General features: G+C 37.2%; 1 protein-coding gene across 6 annotated transcripts in view; it reads left to right on the forward strand.

Annotated features, from left to right (window-relative positions):
• The window catches only part of ERN1 (endoplasmic reticulum to nucleus signaling 1), a 37,723-nt gene that overhangs the window by 3,942 nt on the left and 12,565 nt on the right, over window positions 1-21,216 (forward strand). For 2 of the 6 annotated variants that reach the window (XR_012676677.1, XM_075169544.1), the window contains exons 2-6: window positions 6,219-6,330; window positions 16,701-16,734; window positions 17,726-17,798; window positions 19,450-19,522; window positions 20,616-20,738. Coding sequence is in view for 4 of the 6 variants with exons in the window: in XM_075169544.1 (XP_075025645.1) it covers window positions 6,219-6,330; window positions 16,701-16,734; window positions 17,726-17,798; window positions 19,450-19,522; window positions 20,616-20,738 (415 nt within the window). In the remaining 2 variants the exon portion in view is untranslated. Of the gene's footprint in view, window positions 1-6,218; window positions 6,331-16,700; window positions 16,735-16,924; window positions 16,977-17,725; window positions 17,799-19,449; window positions 19,523-20,615; window positions 20,739-21,216 lie in introns of those variants that run through there. The other 4 variants (XM_075169546.1, XM_075169547.1, XM_075169549.1 and 1 more) reach the window with 4 other exon arrangements.

The raw sequence follows: 21,216 nt of genomic DNA on the forward strand, positions 1-21,216 counted from the left end.
AGCAAACCATCCATCCTTTATCATCCATCAGACCTTACAAATTAAGTTCAGTGCATATGTATTCCTATTTAAGACTCAGAAAAGAGAAAATTATTACCTTGTAACACATGACACTGTGATTTGTTTACTAGTGAGCATGCAATTATTTCTATGAAATCAGTAACACACCATCACACATCCAGTGTCACTATGAAGTCTTTTCCTGTTCTTTACTCATACCTGAAGAACCTCTTGTGGTATCACCCCCACAGCAAAACATATTTCTAGGTTACAGAACGATAACCTCAAGGAACTGAGTGGCCTGGTTTTCTTTCTATCTGCTGTTTCCACTGACTTCAGGGGGATTTGTGCATACACGGTGACCTGCATTTCAAAAGTACTGTTTTTAAGCAGGTAAATTAACGGAAGAAATTATTCCTGTGGGGATCTGTTTTCTTCTAACACAATAAAACAAAATAGGGCATTGCTTTGCTAACCCTTAAAAAATTCTGAAATGTTGCGGTGAGTGAAGATAATATCGTCTTTGACACTGAACTGTACCATAGGCGTATACAGACACACCAGAACTTGTTCTACGGCTTTCCCTGACCTTCGTTTGACTCCACGGGTCTTTCAGGATTGTTTTGAGTAATTTTGTTACTTTGATTTCTAAAACGTTTTATCTAAAGATGTGGTAGATCTGGACCGAGGGGGAGATTCTTATGCTGCGGTTAACTAGTATTCATAAAGTGCATTTCTATTTCTATTTATAAAATGCTATTTCTATTTGATAGTATATTTCTATTCTAGCTTAAGAATGCTATTTTCTATTTAGTCCCAAATTTTTGGCTGTTATGGATTATTAGTAGTCAGCACTTTAGAGCATTTGTCAAAGTTTAACTCAATGAGAGCTTGAAGGTTATTAAAAATGGTGGTTTGAATTAAATTATTAAAAATGAATTCTAAAGCAGTCCTCAAATAATTTCAAAATATTGTAAATCCTTCACTTAACATCACTGTTGGGGTGGAAGATTTTTATGAGTACAGACTGCCAAGGCAGTAGAAGCTCTCACTGAATTCCAAAGAGGGTAGTTGTTAAAATAAACATTATTGCAATTTCAGATAAAATAAAAGAAAACCCAAACCAGGTTTTCCTTCTGTCCCATTTTCTCTGTTCACTAAATTAAGTTCTTTTTGCTTAGCTGCTTCATGTCCTGACATATTTTTCTTATATTCAATTGTTGTATCTCCTCAGAAATAAAATTGCAGTATGAAATAAAAAATCTATTTCAAGAATTTGCATTGCATCACAACAGTTGAGACCTGACCCCTTCAGGGAGGACAATGTATGTGTATACCAGTATTTATAAAGAGTCTATCTCAGGACTGAGATTATTATATTTTTTGTGGTGGAGAATGCTCTTATATACTTCACACAAAAACGAAAACAAGTTTGGCTTGTACATACAGGTTTTTCTAATTTTTCATAGCTTTTCATAACAGTGCTAATTCCAGGCTTCAATTAATCCATTAATCAATTAATTATGAAGCTTTGTGTTCAAAATAAAGGCTATTGAGTATTTGCAACCTTGATACTGCAATCTCTAGCCACTGATAAAAGTCACTAATGAAATCAAGAAGTGTGTTTTATTTCTGAGTCTAGGTGAAACACAGGTAATTATTTAAATAATCGGTTCATTTTTATGTCTATTGTTTTATGCAATTTGAAAGAATAAAACTCTGTTTCCATACTATTATACTAACTCCCTAGCCTATTCTCCAAGTGACTACTGCAGATATTGGTCAAAATAAATTAATAATATTGCATTGCAAAGTCTACAGACTCATCTGGTTTTTTTTAATTTAGGTCATAAGCTTCAGCATAAGTCAGTGTATTACTCAGCTGGTGAATGTCAACTGCATGATATCATATGCTTTGAAAAGTATGAATGAATGGAAGATTTTTAATATATGCTATTTTATGTATTTTATCTGTGTGCAAATACAACATTAGAAGTAAAGGAAGAGCGAATGAAATTTGCCCTATATTCAGCCTTTCACCCAAAAAAGATGGTATCTTTGACACAGAGGGTTGCAATGACCACATCAATGTGACTTTGATGGCTAAATATAAGAAAGCCCTTCAAAAGCAGTAAAACTTAAACACAGACTGATGGGGGAGGTGAAGGAAAGCATTAGAAAAAAGTGGTATTAAGACAAAGCCAGTTAGAGTGGAGAACATGAGCTTAGCAGGAGCAGCGGTGCTGCCTAACTGTATTTTGAAGAAAAAAGATGCATGCATGTGGCAGAATCGTTTTGTCAGTGAAATCTGTGTGCCTCCGAGCTGATTCCACTCCCAGTGAAACTGCTTGGGCAGTGAGCAGAAATGGGCCCGGAGCCCTCTAAAGAGAAGGAGATTTCTCTGGTTTGATAGACCTAATAGCCTCTTTCCGAGTACTGTTCCCTTCTGTTCCCTTGATGCTTGCGAATGCCATAAGCACTTGCCATCCCAGGAAGGGTTCACATCTCCCTGTTAGCCACAAAGTGGTGGTAGGCACCAGAAGACTGGTAGCTGGGAGCGGCACTTTTTCCCCCAAATCAAGGATACTACACTGAAAAGCTTGAAAAAAGCTATTGTAATTTCATGGTCTTAGTCATATCTGAGAGCTTTCTAGGTCATTCTGCCTGTGGGCAACATTCAGGTGTTCGTCTGGTTTTCAACAGAAACTTGCATGAATAACTTCTTCAGCTATGGTTTTCTTTCTTTATAGTTCAGCTTGTGAGTGATCTGGAGGGTAGATGTTTGGAAAAGTTTTCTTACTCCTGTGACTGCAGAGCGTGCAGAGGAACTTTTTGCACGTTAGTGCTTTCTATTCGATCCCAAGTACTAGCAACCTTCTAAAACGTCAGTAATCTGGAAGACAATATTGGTTACTGATGTTTTGATGAGAGTTTCAGAGCTCACATTTAATTCCATAATTTCTATAGCCTTGATGCCACAACAAATAGATTTTAAAATGTTAAATATGAAAATGTTAAATCTACAGATCTACAACAAGTAGTGTTCCATATACTATATGTTACTGATATTTGATACCCAACCATAATGATGGTGGTTATTTTACAGGCACATTTTTTGTGAAGATGATACACGCTTTATTCACTTCTCGATAAGAAGACAGGAAGAGAACATGCTTTGTGGAAAATATACTGATTCTGTAAGATAAAAGATAAAAGATAAGAAAAATTTGTGCAGAGAGTAAAAAGTTGCCTAGAAAAATAATCTTAGTCTGTATACATGGAGGATGTGGTGGATTTGCTATATGTTATATTTTATTTGCAACTAAACCCTTTTCAACACTAGTCATTACATTCTGGGTGTCAAATTCCCACCTGCAATTCAAAGGAACTTCAATAATTTTCACTTCCTGCCTTTAACAGTTGTGTGTTCTTGCGCAACTTACTGTGTTTCACTCTAGATGCAGTTTCACTGTATTTGTTAACTAAAATGATCAGTTTGGATAATGGATGGTTTTAGTGTATCTTATTTGATAGAAGAGCAGAGTCATTCCAGTCTTTTAAATTGTCCTGGTTTCGGCTGGGATAGAGTTGATTTTCTTCCTAGTAGCTGGTATAGTGCTGTATTTTGGATTTAGTGTGAGAGCAATGTTGATAACACACTGATGTTTTAGTTGTTGCTAAGTAGTGCTTACGCTAGTCAAGGACTTTTCAGCTTCTCATGCCCTGCCAGCGAGAAGCTGGGAGGGGCACAGCCAGGACAGTTGACCCAAACTGGCCAAAGGGATATTCCACACTATATGATGTCATGCTCGGTGATGGGGAGTTGGCCAGGGGCAGCGATCGCTGCTCAGGAACTGGCTGGGCATCGGTCGGTGGGTGGTGAGCAATTGCATTGTGCATCACTTATTTTGTATATTCTTTTATCATTATTATTATCATTATTTTCCCTTCCTTTTCCGTCCTACTAAACTGTCTTTATCTCAACCCACAAAGGCAGATTAAGCCTCACAATTAGATGGCTTTCAGCCCCAAATGGGTGTGATAATGGAGTGTGCGTTGTGTCTTCCCCTTCTGGTTGCAGAATCACTGGATCTGGCTTGTTAAATGCTTATTTAAGGAAGATGGGAAGACTGGACTAGATGATTATAAATCAACTACACCATCCTAAGTTGTTTGGGGAGTTCACAAAAAGACCTAAAGGGCAAAATTTTCATGAATTACTTTGATACAGTGGCTACAATAGTTTGCTTTAACAAAAGTAATAATACAAAAGAATGAGAACTCATAACTCTACAATACAGCTTCTCTTTGCTCTTACATACAAATGAGGTCATTAGGCTAGAAAGATACTCTAAGTCAGTTCTGATAAGTAACATCTCGAGCTGCATATTTTATAGGCCAGCAGGAGAGGAACTGTTATTCAATGTCCCTGTTTCAACAAACATTGCAAAGTTTGATTCCAGATGCAGCTGTAAATATTTAAATGCAGATGTCTGTGCAGCCTGCGTAATTTAACTACGTCAGATAATGAAAATTATATTTATGTGTTAAGATACATCTCCTTTTTTTCTGGACTTCCAGCAGTTATTTCTGATCTATGGTTTGTGTATTGTTGATTTGTACTTTCATTTTTTCCGCACTCTGTGTTTTACAATTGTCTGCTCCAGTTGTTTTCATTATGACTGGAAAGAAGCATGTGTAATATTTGTAGGTGCGACCTAAGAGTTGGCTAGTTATCACTTTATTATATTATCCTTTTAGCTTTATGCTTTACCTAAAAGTCTAACGCTTTAGTTGAGTTGCACTAAAAATATATAGTTTTCCAAAGAAAGTTACTCCTGTATCCAAGCATTTTAATTTGGCAGTTGTGTATTTTGCTTTGCAATAATTCTAACATGACTGATAATTGTTTTTTACAATTTAAGTCATTGAAGACATTATTAAATATGTAAAATGCATACACTTTCATTTCATGAACTGTGGTAGGTTAAGAATTATATTTAACTGTGAAACTTCCTAAACATGGCAGGTGGCACGCAGATGAGCAATGCAGATACAGTCTACAAATGACAAGTTACTTGAGTGATAACTTGAGACTTGGTAAATAGAAGCGGGTCGTAGGATGTATGAGATCATCTTCAGGCAGGAAGAGTAGACATTAAATTAACATGGTTTTTCTGCTTTGTGCAATGAAACACTTTGGACTTAGCCTCACTTTTCCCATGTCAGCTACATAGTTCTGAGTCCTCAATGTTTGTATGATGCCCTTTTAATAAAATTACATGCTCTGCAATAGCCAGGCTCAAAAGCTGCTTGTGCTATAGGAGTAACAGCAGGCACCAAACAGCTCTGTACCCATATACATAAATACGGAGTGACGTGTCCCCAGTGGCAGAATGATTAGAATGTCAAATTGAGGTTCGAATCCTGCAGCTGACTGCTTCCTAGGAGATGTCTGTGGATGTGTTAATACATATGGACTTTCTTAAACAGTGTTATTTACTATCTATTGCAGAAATACTGTATTGGGAGACATGAGGAACAAAAACACAATTAAGAGGCTTAACAGTATGGATCTCCTCTAGCCTTTAAGCTGCATCTATCCTAAATATTTTGCCCTTGCTCGGAGATAGCCAACATGCTTGCAGCTCCAGCCTGGCTCTCAGCTACAGTCAGCCCCGTAGAATATTGATCACCTTTCAGTTTTATTTATCCATGTTCTACCCAGCCAATATCTTTTCATCTCTAGGGGACTAAACCTTGGCAAAAGTATGTTCTATTTGCTTGGTAGTAGCCTGGCTTTGACATTAACACTTAGGTTCTCTGAGCTGCTTTGAAGTTCCGTACCCTAGCTATCTTATTGCATAGTCCTTGTATCAATTCTTTTCTAGATCAGCTCTATCTCTGGTTTCTCCTAACTCTAGTACAAGAAGACTTTGATATAAAATTGAAAACGGAGTTTGAGTTGTAGGTAGAGTATTCATTTAAAGTGTCTCCCAGTTTGTCTCTAGGGCAGCTTAGCACAGTAAGCAGTTCCGTAACAGCGACAGCAAAAAAACCAAACCAAAACAAAAAAAATCACTGAATTCAAAGGGACAAGAAAGTTGTCCAGTGCAATTAAAAAGAAGGATGATGTTCTAGGCAATGTATTGTACGACAGTAACGAGTAAACTCTGTAGTAAATAATTACATTCAGTGTATGGGTTTTTCTTTTCCAGAACACCAGCTCAGTAACTGTGCCAGAAACACTGTTGTTTGTTTCAACTCTTGATGGAAGTTTGCATGCTGTCAGCAAGAGGACAGGAGCAATCAAGTGGACTTTAAAAGAAGGTGAGTAGGAGGTGTCCTGATGCCCTCTACTCAGGAACAGTAGTAACAGTCAAATCAATTGATAATTCAAACTGTTGTAGGGCCTGGTAAATACTTTCTTTTCTTTCTTATTGTTGCTCTTGCTCCAGAATTAAGCTACAGTGTTTCTGGAGTCATGTTCATCTTCATATTTTCACTTGCAGATCTTTTCCAGGTTTAAGGTGTTGTTTTTTTTTTTTTCCAGAATGTTTAAGCTGTAGTGGTATAATTGGTAGGTATCATGTTTTATTGGAATGAGTGCAATATAAGCAAGCATAGAACAGAATAGGTGTCAAATGAGAGTGTCAGCTGGTGGAACTGGTGGCAAAGGGTTTGCGTGGTTCTCTCTCTGGAATATCCCGCATTCAGTGGTCTAGTGGATATTGTGCAAACCTTGGGTCTTTTTTTCTATAATAGATGTTTAGGAACAGCAGAGTTTTTTAAATAAAAGAACTGCACTTGTGTAAAGAAATATAAACATTGCTCAGTGACTGGAAGTGATTTTGTAGTTTTAATTACTGAGCAGAGATAGGTCTTTCTGTCTTCATGAAAAATTAAATATTTAATACAAACTCTGATTACGTACAGTGGAAGTGATAGTAGCACTTTCTCTTAATTTCGGGAAATAAATTAGAAAGCAGGTCAAAGGGGAAGGAGTCACAGGGATTGCATCATTCTGTTCTCTGTTTTTAAACCTGATGTCAGTTTAGTAGGTGAGCTGAAATGGTAGGAAATGGATTGTGCGTATCTGATGTCTGCAGTACAAACTAGTTGTTCTTATTTGTGAAGCCATTCATATTTGAATGCAAATCTACCAGACAAAAAGTTAACTTCAAAAATGAGCGAAGAATGCTTTTGTAGCTCCTCTTGGAGTAAAAAGAGATGAGCAAGGATCTTGGTTAATAGGTGTGATTACATTTTCTCCCCTGTCTCCTCTTTAAATTTAGACCTGTCCTTTCCCTGAACAGTCTTGAATAAAAAAAAGTTATCAACCTCCTCCTTTATTGTTGCTATAGGCCAGTATGGTGTTAAGAGAAGCTTACTGGTTTTTGCTTGTCATTCAACTGACATGAGCATACACTGCATAGTCCTATCCTAGAAAGATATCCTAACTGACACGTGTTTGCAGCCAGACTTAGTAAGTGGCAAGAGGTTTTTTGAGGAAGAAATGAAGGCGCTTTGGTAATGAAAAGGATCTTGGTCAGAGTGTATTGCTCAAGGAACTTCCCTTGTTTTAAAAAAAAGTTGTTGCAAAACTATTGTTGGTACAGTAGAACTGCCAGACTGGATAATCTAGTTTTATAGGACTTCTTTTTTTCTCCCTGTTGCTAACTATGTATGATTCTGCATCTTATGTACATGAGGTATGTTCAGTTGCTTTTTGCAAAGCACTTATTGCCCATTAGTTTATTTCTGTGTAATAGAACAACACACGAGGGTCGATGAAAAAAAAAGTTAGTGGTAGTTATCATTGTTACAAGATGCTTCATGAGTTAATTTAGTTAAGTGTACATGGAACAAGGGCCTGTGCATATAAATTGGCGAATTAACTTGTAATTGGAGGTGTTTTATTTATTTTTGCAAAACTGTGTTTGTTGGTGGTTGCCTGTGGATGGGAAGCCCAACAAAAATGCAACAGTGTTGGAAATTAATAGCCCATGAAAGTCCTTACCATCTTGCTGTTCTAAATCCCTGGAGAGATTTAATAGTGCAGAATTCAGTATTAATATTAGTGTATAAACACAGTTATTGGGTGCATCTATCTGTGAACAATATGCTTGTATTGTTATAGAGAATTACCCAGTGGGAAGTTGCATGCATTGCAAGCGGTGTTCTTGCAGGTGCCATTTTACCCTGATTATCAGGCAATGAACCGTTGTTGTAGTTGTATGCGTTGTAGTTCATGTAGAATATTTAGTTCATGTGCTTTGAGAAGTTGTGGAGGTCACCTGCAGTGCTGCAGCGGCATTCATCAGGAGGAGAACGTTTTATTGCTGCACTTAAGCAGCAAGGTATTTAACAAAGGGCAATTCATATACATTTTATTTTCATTGGGGAAAAAAACAAGGCGGTGTTCATTATCAGGCAGTACTTAAACAAACATGAAAATCTTGCCGTGTGTGGCTTGTTTTAATTTAGCACTGAAACTTATCTTAGGTATGCAGAGTAAATGAGCCAGTGGTTATCACCACAATAACATGTTTGGGTTTCCTGTCTTCATGTAGTCCTGGCAAGAAAGCAGTCTGAATACTTGTGCTCCCCATAAAGCAGGCAAAAAAATGGGTCAGTTAGTAATAGGACTGTCCAGTAGTTCTGAAATAAAGCTGCGTTTCCTCCAGTTACATGTAGCGGGATTGTGGACCTGTTTGTTGAGGGTGCTTAATACCTTCATTTCCTGTTGGCTTTGATGGGTCCTGCTATCTGACGGCTCTCAGGATTTTTCAGTGGCCAGGTAACTGATGCTGCTCATTCCCTGGGCTTCGGAAAGCTGGAATATGGTTGGAAAGTTTATAGAAAGAACCCACACTCCTCCTCCCCCCAAATTTCTGAGAGGCACCTTGGCTCCTGCTGTGGCCCCACAAAAACACATTGTATTGAAAGGCACTCATTTGAAAGGGTATTGAAAAGGCGTGGCACGCATTTAAGATCAGAGACTAAATAAGGCTCCTAGTGCCATCTTTGATCAATAGAAGGAGCTGTCAGTTCTAAGTGACAGTGTGATAGGCTCCCATGTTTTCTGCACTTGCCACTAGCAAGATACTTAGTGAGCATCCTCAGTAAGATTACTTAGGATGAAATTTCTTCCCCCAAATTGCTGGAAATGAAACTTCTTCTGTCATTTCCTATAGATCTCTTTGAAAGGTACAGGAGCGCAGCACTGTAGGCTTGCTTTTACATGCAGGTAAGAAAGTAGACGGTGATAGAGATGGTGATGAGAATCCTGTTGGCAAGATGGAATCTGGAGAATGCTTTTTGCCTTAAGGTCAGGTTTTATATTCACAATTCTGATTTCAGTGTGAGCTTTAAGAATGTGATTTTAAGACTGTCCTGTTCCCTTACATAATTGTAAAAATCATCCTGTATGTCTTTGTTAATTCAAAAGCTTAGGTTAATGATCAGAACATTGAACTTTGAGATGTTCAGAATGTAGTGTTTCAAACTGTACTCTTGGACAGAGAATTTCTCTGTTCTTCTGACAGTCACTTCTGTGTGTCCTTCTGTACCGTTCAAAGCAATCTCTTTCATTTCATTTCATTCACCAGCTCCTTAAAAGCTTTTCCGCTAAGAACTAATTCAAAGTAATTTGCTAGAAGAAAATATAATATCTACAGATTTCGGTCTAGATTTAGAGCCAGCAGAAATTTTGTTATGATCTTCAGTTCTCTGTAGCAATCAAAAAATCACTTTAAAAGTGATTTTTGATTTCTGATACCTTACTCATAACCTATGGACTTCAGTGGGCTAGCCATGATAAGACAAAGATATAAAGATTGTACCTGTTAATGGTATGCAGTATGTAGATTCTAAAGGGCAAATCGAAGATCTGTAGGTCCTGCTCTAATAACAGTGGTTATACCCAGGCGAGAAGAAATATCTTTGTGCGTAACTGTAAATTAATAAGGATTGTCAAAACAAAACCATTGTAGAACAGTACTCTTTTCAGCAAATTCCAGAGGATAGTTTGTTAGTATCTCTAACCTCATTTACTGTAATTGCAACAGCAGGCGAGGATGACATGATTTTAAATTGGCCCGTTAGCCCAAATCTTATGGTAGGGCCTCAGGTCAGGAAACCGTTTTTCCCAGCTCATTCCAGTGGGGCAGCGACTTACTCATTTGCTGTTTCAGAATCTCCCACTTCTCCTTTTCAGTCATTTGTTCTACCTAAGGGCACTTTACAGTGATGAAAATGTGCAACTCGTATCTTGTGCATTAAAAAAGACTTGTTTATTGGTCAAAGGGCAAATTTTATCTTATCATGTGTTTGTGAAATATGGAGAAAAATCAAATGCATTATATTTAGCATTATGGTTATAGTTTCAAAAATGGTATGTATGGCTTTTTTCCATATATGTATGCAAAATATGGGTTAGAATTATGTCAGAATAATCTGAAACGTGTCGTATACTGCTGCCCACTTGCAAGCAAATGATACAGACACAAATATTTTCTGGCTGTGATGCAACCAAAACGGTATTGGGACATCTGCCTGCTGCCAGGTCGAAATCTGAATTTCAGGGAGGCATAACTGAGCCCAATAATTTACTAAATTACTGGACAGTCATTATGGTAACAGGTTTCTAATAACTGCTGTACTTGTGAATAAACTCTTAGAGTTCTTTGTAATCTAGGATCAATGTCCTTTTAATTCTTTTTTTCTTGACACAGTCGTTTTACAAATCTTTCTATTAACTTGTAAAAATGAAAGCTTTTCAGTTCTTACAGGATAATGTTTTTGAGGTCCCACAATGACAAGGAGAGGTATCAGCAGTCTTTTTAGAGGCATTTCTGTTCTACTGATCCCCTTGAACTCCCTGTGCTTGTGGGCATTAATATGCTTTGCTGAATTAATTTAATGAAGAGTATCAGTGGCAATAATTTTACTAATAGTGTGTGCATGTGCTTGTTTACACACAGGCGTGTGTTACCAGATCAGAAAGCTAAAGCTAGCATGTATTGAATTGTGGGATTTTCATGCAGGAATTGGTAATGTACTCTACCTTAGTGAAGGCTGCAGGAAAAACAAATTGGAAACTCATGGAAGTATCTATAGAAAACCCGATCTTCCCTCCAGCACTGGAGATACTTACGGGGTGGTGTCCTGCTTCCTAACTCACCCCCTCACACTCCATAGTTGTCTTGACATCTTTGTTTTCTTAGTCTAGAAAGTGGAAAGCTTTTGGACAGGATATCATACCAAAAGCTTTATGTAGGACATTGCAAGAAGTTGGCTTTTCCTCTGCTACAGGGAACGGAAGCTTAAGGGAGAGGCAGCTGTATTTTTATCACAGTTTTATCACATTTTCTCTGTAAAGTTTTTGTTCCAATACAGAATACTTATTGCTTTGTTCAGTGGTTATTATCATTGTTGCTGGTATTGGAATAGATTGGGCCTCTTAGAATGACTTACCTAATTACAGGGAACTGCAGTTCAGGGAAATTTTGAAAGCAGGATTATGGAATTACAGTCTCAGCATGTTAACACTTGAGTGCTGAGCTGTTGAAGAGAAGATAAGGCCTCAGTTCTCTGACTTTTGCAAGAACTTTTTCCGTTTGACCCGTTATGGAGCAAAAGGTGACTTCAGTTATAAGACGACTCATTCTTTTACTAGTCTGTAATAAAGCATATGAAAACTATTGTAAGACCTGACAACAATAAATTAAAACTCAAGATTCTCTTTTTATCTCAGAGTGAGTTCTTATTTCAAAACAAACTTTGAAATAAAGTTGGAATATGTCCCAAACCACATGAAAGTGAATGTGAAGAGTTCATTGTCTGTCTTCAAAGTATCTTCGCAGAGCTACAACCTTAGTTCAAAATCATGAAAGTGTTAAGAAAATGAGAAAATTTACATCACCCCAGTAGCTAAAAATACAGAGAAATGGCTCTCCACAGCCTGTCTTCCCAGGTGGATGGTGCTAGTAGTGAAAGGAGAATTCCTTTCACTTCAGAAAATAAACTCCTCCATCAGTTTGTGTTCACTCATTGGGAATAGTCTCATGTGTGGAGATGAATCAGATATTGATACTAAATGCTTTCTAACAGTTCATATACAACACTTAAATGATGCAGGAAGCCATCAGAATAATCAGTGTTTTGGTTTATGCACCAGTAAGTGCTAAAAAAATTTCCTGCTGCTTTGTAATAACATCTTAATCTGTTCCATCTACCTCTTTTTTATCATTGTCAGTAAATCAAATTTCGGTTACTGAGAAAACAAGTAAAGGCAGGATTTTTTTCACTTCCGATGAAACACTGTTGTTCTTGATGTTGAAGACCTGATACTAAAGAAAAGTTTAAGGACTTTCTCATGAGCATGATGCTTCTGTATAGCACACACTGAACAGCTTGGAACTTGTCATAAGGCTTTCATTCATGTCTTCTGATATGCAAGAGTGCTTCAGAAAAACTCACTACAGAGGTTGAAGAGACATTCATGGGATTTCTGGCATCGTTTATTAAAGTGTAGGATACATTTGTGGATGAAATTGTTATAAGTGACATTTTTCCAACAGCTTTCAGAAATATAAGCTTGGGGGTAAAAGCTTAATGCAAGTAAATATTGCACATATGTATGTGTTCTTTCACTATTATGGTACTACATGGTTGATCAAATCATGCCTCAGACCTTTGAGGTAGTTGGAGCAGAGTGGAGCACTTTTTTTTTTAATAAAAGTAGGTTGCCCGGCCTTAGAAAATTAAGTGAAAACACGTTATTAGTCCAAAAATGCTGTACTGTATTATTGTTATTCACTGTATTTTGGGGGCAGAGAGGGAACTATAGGAAAGCATTACAGACCAGACTCTTGCAAATGTCATGGACAAACCAGGATCAGTTGCCAGAACACGTAATCTACCTTTTGAAATTTCCTGTAGTTGTTCAGGTGTTCCTGAGCATTCTTTGAAAAAAAACTGAAATACTAATACATTTGAGGAAATCACATTCTGTCCTGTTCTACTGTAGAGTGCGTGTTGTGTTATGTCAGTACCTGCAGTTAGAAGATTTGGAATTTGATTCAGATAGTACTAGTTTTATACTGTAATTTCATATAACAACTTCACACCTCCATTTAATTCAGAGAATAAGCAGTCCTTTTATTAAAATTAAATTTAGAAGTTTCTGAAGATAATTTGGACAAGAAATTATTTTCTTATGCTTTCCCTAGGCTGACTAGAAAGTGATTTTAAAGAAAATCTGCATTACTATACTTAAACAATGTAGATGCAGTCAGTTAGCACTTCAAAAACAAGTTGTGCAGCTTTGTTATCACTAATGATCATTTGAGGAGGAGATGTTTGTAGATAGGACAAAGTTGCTCAAGCACTGTTGGTGAAGATTGCTGTTGTCTAGCAATAGTCATCATCACCACAGGCGACAGTTTATTTTTTACCAAGTGAGACACTCTCTGTGTAATCAGTTCATCAAGAGACTTGCAAAGTTTGTTTGGCTTTCGCCTGTAGCAATGCTTGTGGCATTTGCATTAAATCTTACTTCAACTGAGGTAGGTGCCATTTTCAGCTGATTTATGATGCTGTTTTTTTCACAAAACTGTGAGAGTTTCCCTTCCGATGAAGCATTTATGATTATAAAGCCTGTGGTCTTTAATGTCTCTTTCTTCTTTTAGTTCATTTCACCTAGACTAAGGGATGCATTGAGTATATAAACTTGCTCTCTGTTTGCTTTTAGTAGTTCAACCTAGCAGTTCAACTCCAGAGTTGAACCACTTTATGTAATGCTTTTTTCTTGCTTGCTTTTCTTTAGTAATGGAGAGATGATGTTGTAAGTCACCATGTGTTGCATTAGATATTGTGAAGCTTGTGGAATACTTTTTATTTTTATATTATTATTTTAATTATTGTTGGCATATAATCAAGTGTAAGTTTGGAGTGGGGAGGTCCCTCCCAACATATCCTGAAACCAGTTTCTTCACACAAGGGATAGAAATGAATTGCTTGATGTACTTAATGGAATAAAGGTCTGACTAAGCAGCGTGGTCTGTAGAGACAGATACGTAACGATGAATCACTTAGCTCCTTTGTTTGAATGTTAATTATTCTTAGGGCCTGTTGATGTGTTGGGTTCTCAATAAATTAAATGGAGTTTATGACATAATGTGGAGCTCTACACTTGCACAGCATTCCCATCTTACATCAATGAACAGTGGTAATGGTGATAATTCATCATTAAGAGAAAAATTGCTCAAGACAGGTACTCTTGCTATCTGTCTTCTATGACTACATGTCAGTGCCTAGGACTGTTAAGAGTACCAGCTAAATTATCTCAACATTTTTGCTGCCCTGTGTATGAGGCTCCAAGTATAAGATAACATGACTAGGCTGTGTCTGTGCCCTCCAGTGGGTTTCTTCCCAGAGCCGGCACACAGCTCTGCAGGTCTGCGGGGTCCCTGCATTAGAGGGAATTTGTTCTGATGTGAAGGGAGACTGTGTTTGACGCGGTTCTTGCCAGTGCGGGAGACGCCAGTGCAGTGGTGAGTAACCACGTGATGCGGGAAATAGGTAAAGCGTGAAACTTGACAAGTCTGCTCGCTGAGCAGTGAGCTTGCGAGGTGTAGTATGATTCAGTGCTTGAGTAGAGCACTGCTCCCTCTCCAGTTAATTGGGTTGTTCCCAGAAGCTTAATGTGCTTTTGAGTAGTTTATTCTGACAGCTTTGAGGATGTATCTGGAACATTTTTTAGGCTTAAAGAGAAAAAAAAAATGTGTAGTTATGTTTTGAACAAAGCTGCTCTGAGAGTGTTTACTATTGTAAAAAGAAATTGGTGAAAATAAAAATAGCTTTACTGTTATTCCTCATATTGTGCTTTCTTTCTGTCTCTGATCTTATATGTGTATCTTTTGGTGACTACTGTTTTCAGCTGCATTGCTGTTAGAGATCTGTTTGGGTAGGGGTTTCTTACGGTTTTTTAATCTGTTACATAAAAACAAAGGGACACGCTTCTAGGCTGTCATCATCAATCCCAGCAGTTCGTGTGGTGCAATATACTGCAGAGTGGTAGAGACTTTGTAAGACCCATGGATAATGAACCCTGAATTTCTTGTTCTTGTCTTGCTTAGCTCTACAAATATCACAGTACACTCAAGCTGTCCAGAATCTGTGCCAGTTTCCCAATCAAAGGCTCTCAAAACGTCATTGCTTTTGTTCTTATTTCCTTCCTGTAGCATCATGATGTTTGCATGGAGACAGAACAGGTGAAAAAACAGTATTTGTTTGCTTGGTCATCTTTCATCTTCTTACTCAGGCTTATTCTAGTGTAATGGTTTGATTTCCCCTGCGGAAGCGGAGATCCCTTGCATCCTCTTGACTTCTGGGTTACTTTCTGCCAATATACCCATAAATAAGCACACACGTTTGTCTTGGAAATTGTAGAGTATGTCTTACAAATCTGGGAATTTTTGTGGTTTTGGCATCAGGATTGAAAATCCCATGATTCAGGATTTTTTGAGGCCTCAGATAGTAATTTTGAGGTCACATCATCTTACATTAAAATGAAATTATTGTTCTTAATTTACCTTTTAATATGTAAAGATTTAGATTTAGCATTGTCAGTTTTTGTTTCGTACCTTCTTTTTGTGGATGAAAGCTAAACTGTGATTCTGATTACTCAAAATACCAGCTACTGTGAAATTGTATCCAAACCTTTTGATTTTTATGTAATGTGGATTCATGGATAAATTTTAGTGGGGAGATTATTTAAGTGAAAAAATCAGGTTTGAGGTAATTTTGTATAGCCCTTGGCAAACTTCTGTTTTTCTTTTCAGTGACATGCTGATCACAGAGGTTTTATCTTGAAGTAGGAAGTGGAACTAAGTTTTTTTGACTTGCGTTGGAGTCTTGCTCTTAAGTCAATAGCAGTCTTCCCGTTCATTTCAGTAGGTGTAGCACTAGGCTGTCAGTTTGTATGTTGCATTTTAAATTAAATGGTGAGTTGGCTAGAAAGTATATGCTTACTTGCCTGATACACAAGGTGTGTGAGACACAAAGTAGCAAAATTTCATAAAATACAGAGTAAAAAAGCACTAGGTTGGCCTTCTTTTATGAAAATATCAAGATACGTACTTTTGTATCCCTGTTCTCAAGTCTCTGCAAACTTCCATTAGCTGTAGCTTGTTTTTAAGTAAAATTTGTTGTTGAAGCCTGCATAGTGACAGCAGTTGCTGCAAGTTATGGTCAGCTGCCTCCGGGGCAGCCAGTGCCCAGCGATCACACGTATGTATTGGATGCAAGAGTTTTTATTAACGTGTATACAGGCAGTTCTAACAGACTCCATATGCTCTGTCCAAGTGAAAAATGAGGAGAAAACTCAAGATACAATACAATACTGCTGTCTGATCTGAGTCTCCTCTAGGGGGTAGCTGGGGAGTAGCGTGGATAAAACTGAGCAAAGTTGTTCAGAAGGTTTAAAACTTCTCAGGTGCTTTGTACTTTCCCGTTTTACAAACCTAGTTTCATGACCAAACAGGAGATCATTGAGGCTGTTGAAATGGCCCCTTTCAAACTCTGTGCATCAGCCTTTCAAAAAGGAGCAAGTTGTTGCAGGCCTGACTTAATTCTGTATTCAGTGAGTTCAAGGAATTGAATTGCCAATATTATGACTTTTTCTGTTTATGCAGATCCCGTACTCCAGGTGCCAATACATGTGGAAGAGTAAGTCTGTTTTCTTTATCTCATTTACTGATTGTTCGATTTCACTGATGTCTTGAAATTTGTTTTAATTTGAACCCAAACTATCTATGTTCTAGAAAAGTTGCATACCTTGCATAAGTCAACTTGAGGTGGTTTAGAGAGCAGAAACAGAAAGGATATTATTAGCTACATACAATTCTCTTATTTGTAGCGCTGAGAAGAAACATCCTGTCTGCAGACTGTTCTCTCAAGCCCTTGCTCAGGTTTGGAGATCAAGTGTGCTAACTGTGCCACAATCTTACTTGAGCAGCTTTGAAAATGACAGAAACAGCTAGGGAGTGATCTCTGGGGTTTGTACTTCTCTTCAAATAAAAGACTAAAAATAGTGAAGCATAGGAAACTCCCACCACCACCACTACCAGAATCTTCAAATGAAACCCTCAAGCTGTTACTTCAGAGTAGTTCCTCCAGCATAGCAATCTCACATTTAATTAGAAAATTTGGGGCTTTAACTTTACGTCTCTGAAGTCAGTGGTAACATCCTTTCTTTTTTGTGGTTTGTTTTTGATGTTGGGGTTTGGTTGGGGTTTTTTTGTAGTTTGGTTGCGGGGTTGCCTTTACCTCTCAAATTTACTTAGTTCTGGCAACACTTTTATTGTTCCTTGCCTTTCCTTGTGCTCTCTGTTTCGTTTATTTGTTTGGTTTGTTTTTAATTCTGTGGCATTTTATAAAAGCATATAGATCTTGTTTAAAAGCTTTCACCCAAGTGATTGCTTGCCACATTTGGATCTTTAAATTTTCAAATGTATTAGTAATCTTACGCTATGTCAGTTCTGAAACTTCTTTTTTCATTTTCACAGTTAATAAATGAAACTTCAAAAAATGTGTAAAAGTAAAAAATTTAATGTCACATGAACTTCTCTGTAAAGCCAGTACTGACCATGGTTGCTTTCCTGTTCTCTGAGAAGTGCAATACATTTTTTATCATTTATAATTGCTGCTTAAATCCTAGGCCAGCATTTCTTCCAGACCCAAATGATGGCAGTTTGTATACACTTGGTGGCAAGAATAGTGAAGGCTTGACTGTAAGTATATTTTTAAAATTCTTTCTGATAATTTTTAGAAAAGTGCCCTAATCAAACTCAAATGAAGGATAAGTCCCCAAGGGAACTTTCTGCTTTCTTGACAGTACTGTAAAGCTTTGCAGGCTTCTGTACTGTTTACTGGAAGTGCACCAGTTTCTTGGAAAAGCTTGATCAGACTAGCCAAAAACCAGCGTCCGCTGCCTATGCCAATGTTAGGATACAAGTTTTTGGAATGACGGTGCCCTACATTGTGTTGCTAGCACCTTTGCAGAGTGAAAACATACTTTATTTTATTAGAGCAGAAAGTTGCCACTTTTCTTGTGATAGTCAGGAAATAATTTCCATTTGAAAATATCAACACCACATATGTTTTGTCCACTTGTACTATTCTTCTGTAACTTGCTAAAATAATTATGATGATGACAAATAAAATTTATGTGGTATTATCCAAATATTGAATAATCTCTGTATGATTTGATGGGAAAGGTGTTCCCGGAATAATACAAATCAGAGATGTCACTTCACCCAAATACTTAATTTTCTAAAACTATCTGCCAAAAGGCAGGATTAATATATGTTCTATGCTGACACCTTTAGAAGGTGTCGTTATAAGATTTAGTAAGCAGACAAAAATGCTGAACCTTTTCAAAATAGTCACCAATCCATGTAACCCACAGATACTAGCTAACGTTTGACTTTTATTTTTAAACTTTGTGGTGATACTCAGATAAAATGTTTGGCTTCCCACAAGTTTCTTTTCTCTGGCAGCTGCTATGATTTCCCTTAAGAACTTTAGTATTGTTAAATATTTTAGTATTTACTCACCACTCCCCCCGCCTCGCAGTACAGCCGGATCATAACTTGCAAAATGATTCTTGGTGCTCTTCCTGGGTGAATCCAGGAAGCAGAAATCTATTTGAATCTATGCCTTTATTCTGCTAATCTCCTCTCTTTTTGAATTAAAGTAATTTAATTTCTGTTTAGAATCACTATTATAAAAGTTGTAAGCAAGAGTGGAGTAATTTTAGCATATTTAAGTAAAGTTAGCAAAGGCCTGATCTTTATTGTTGGTGCAGCTTGTCCGTTACTCTTGTGACCTCATCCCAATAAAAGCCGCTTAAAACTTAGTAAGGATCGTCACCCATTCTGTAAGTGCGATACGGGCTTGGCAGTATCTCAAGAACTCTTCAGTCGGAGATTCATGCTTCGCCCTCTCAACAGTTTCATTTGTATGAGGATATCTGGCCTTTATAAATGTTACCGTACAGTCCTGCGGCGAACCATTTTAAACTCATTACAGGTGAGACAATTAAACCGTGGTATGTTGAAGCCCAGACAGTTTATAAGTGATGATGGTAGACCTTAAAACCAGAGTCTTGGCCTCCTAACCTCTCAGCTGCAAGTAGTTCTTCCATTCTACATGCATTTCTCCTCTTGTAAACTCACTGAGACACTTCTCTCTGTTCAGGGTTTGCAGAGCGGGGCCTTGACCTGAAATGTTGAGTTCTCAAGCACTGCAATAATACAAATAAAAAATAAAAAACTGTCATTTGAGATTTCTGAAGTTTTCTGACCGCTCTTTTCTGTGAACAAATGTGAAGACTATCACACCAACGTGAATAAGCTTTTATTGTTGTTTTTTTTCCCCTAGAAACTTCCATTTACTATCCCAGAGTTGGTGCAGGCATCTCCCTGTCGCAGTTCAGATGGGATCCTGTACATGGGTGAGCTCAAATCTAATCTCTTTTAGATTGTGATATGTTCAGCGACTACAAAATGTAGAGACTCCCAGACAGACTGCCTGGAAATATGCTTTATTTTGGGTATTAGGGTTTTTCATCAGCCTTTCTGATGACAGAAAATATGATTAATATAGAATTCAATTAGTGTTTGAAGATTAAAAAAGAACTACTTTTCCTGAAGGAGAAAATAGCTTTTCTAAGCAGTGAATAGCCTGTATAGGGTTTTTTTGTTTCTTGAGATGCTATCTCTCAACAAAATGTGACTTCTACTTAAAATCTTCTTATGCTTATAAATGTCATTGACTGCCTGACCATTATAATTAAATAAGAAATCCCATTGCAACACAGTTAGAAATCCTCCATTATTTGACATACAGTCAGTTCATTTATACTACAAATAATAACAAATTTATGGCTCACTCTCCTGACTCATTCTAATTGCAGATGGATTTGGGAGGAGAAAGGGAGAAGGAAGGACAGTTATTACTTATCACAACAGTAAAACGTGTGAAGGATCAGGATGAACTTAGTATTGTTTTTTTTTTAATCTCCTGAAGGGCCAGTACCTACTTCTGGTTCGCCACTTTGCATCTCTCCAGTAAAGGAGTGAAAAATGTTTATTTGAAGCTTCTAAAGACAACACATATGTGTTAACATCAAAGAAGTATTTAAGGTCATGGCCCATGTAGTCTTGAGTGGGATGTTAGGATTACAATCCTTAATCAATTTGGAATGTGTAGACCCTCACAGTTTTTTTCCACCTACATTAGCACTTCTGCTAACTCACAGGATCTTCTACACTCAGAACTCTGTTAGGTATTATCCGTGTGAAAAAATAATTCAGCCAATAGTACTTACCATTCTAAATATTGTATTTATTTTTTCTTGTCAATATTTGGGATTGGCCTGTAGTGCTAAATGATGAAACTGAGCCTGACTATGAGAAATTGTTTTATTAAAAATGCTTTATTCATGCTAAATTCATGAGCCTACTAAAGAAAAAAGAAAACTGAAAAGCTTGATGGAAGTGCAATTTTCCAACTGAATGGTAATGTGGTTTAAATTATGATTTCAGGTAAAAAGCAGGATATTTGGTATGTGATTGACCTCATGACTGGGGAGAAGCAGCAAACCTTGACTTCCTCATTTGCAGAAAGTCTTTGCCCGTCAACATCCCTCCTGTATCTTGGGAGAACAGGTCATATGCTTTTTTTTCTGCAGCTTAGAAGAAAATTGTCGTCGTTGTTTTTAAAGTTTAAGATCATAACAAATGACCTTGTGATCAGTTCAGGTTTTCAAGTTTATTTCTTAGAAAAATGTCTGCAAATTATGATTTTAGACTGTACACAGAAAAATTATTAACTCTTTATAGCAGCAGAAAGATACTGGTTTTTTAAACTTTGGCAGTAGGCATGGTCTAGTGGCACTTATATTCTATTTAACACTGCATTCCAGTAGCAGCTGTGAACCCAAGTTTGCTTGGTAACATACAGCTTTTATAAAAACTGTTTAAAGAAAATGGAGATATAGCATATCCACTGAAATTACAAATGCACTATTCTAAATAACTGTTAAAATTAGACCAACACCATATAGGTGTTGACTAGTAAAAAGGAATGAGTGTTATAGACTTGTTCTTTAACCTCTATATTAATGTGTTCTTTAAGTGTGATAGT

Source organism: Calonectris borealis, chromosome 20, assembly GCF_964195595.1.
Source record: "Calonectris borealis chromosome 20, bCalBor7.hap1.2, whole genome shotgun sequence".
In the NCBI taxonomy this organism is placed as follows: domain Eukaryota; kingdom Metazoa; phylum Chordata; class Aves; order Procellariiformes; family Procellariidae; genus Calonectris; species Calonectris borealis.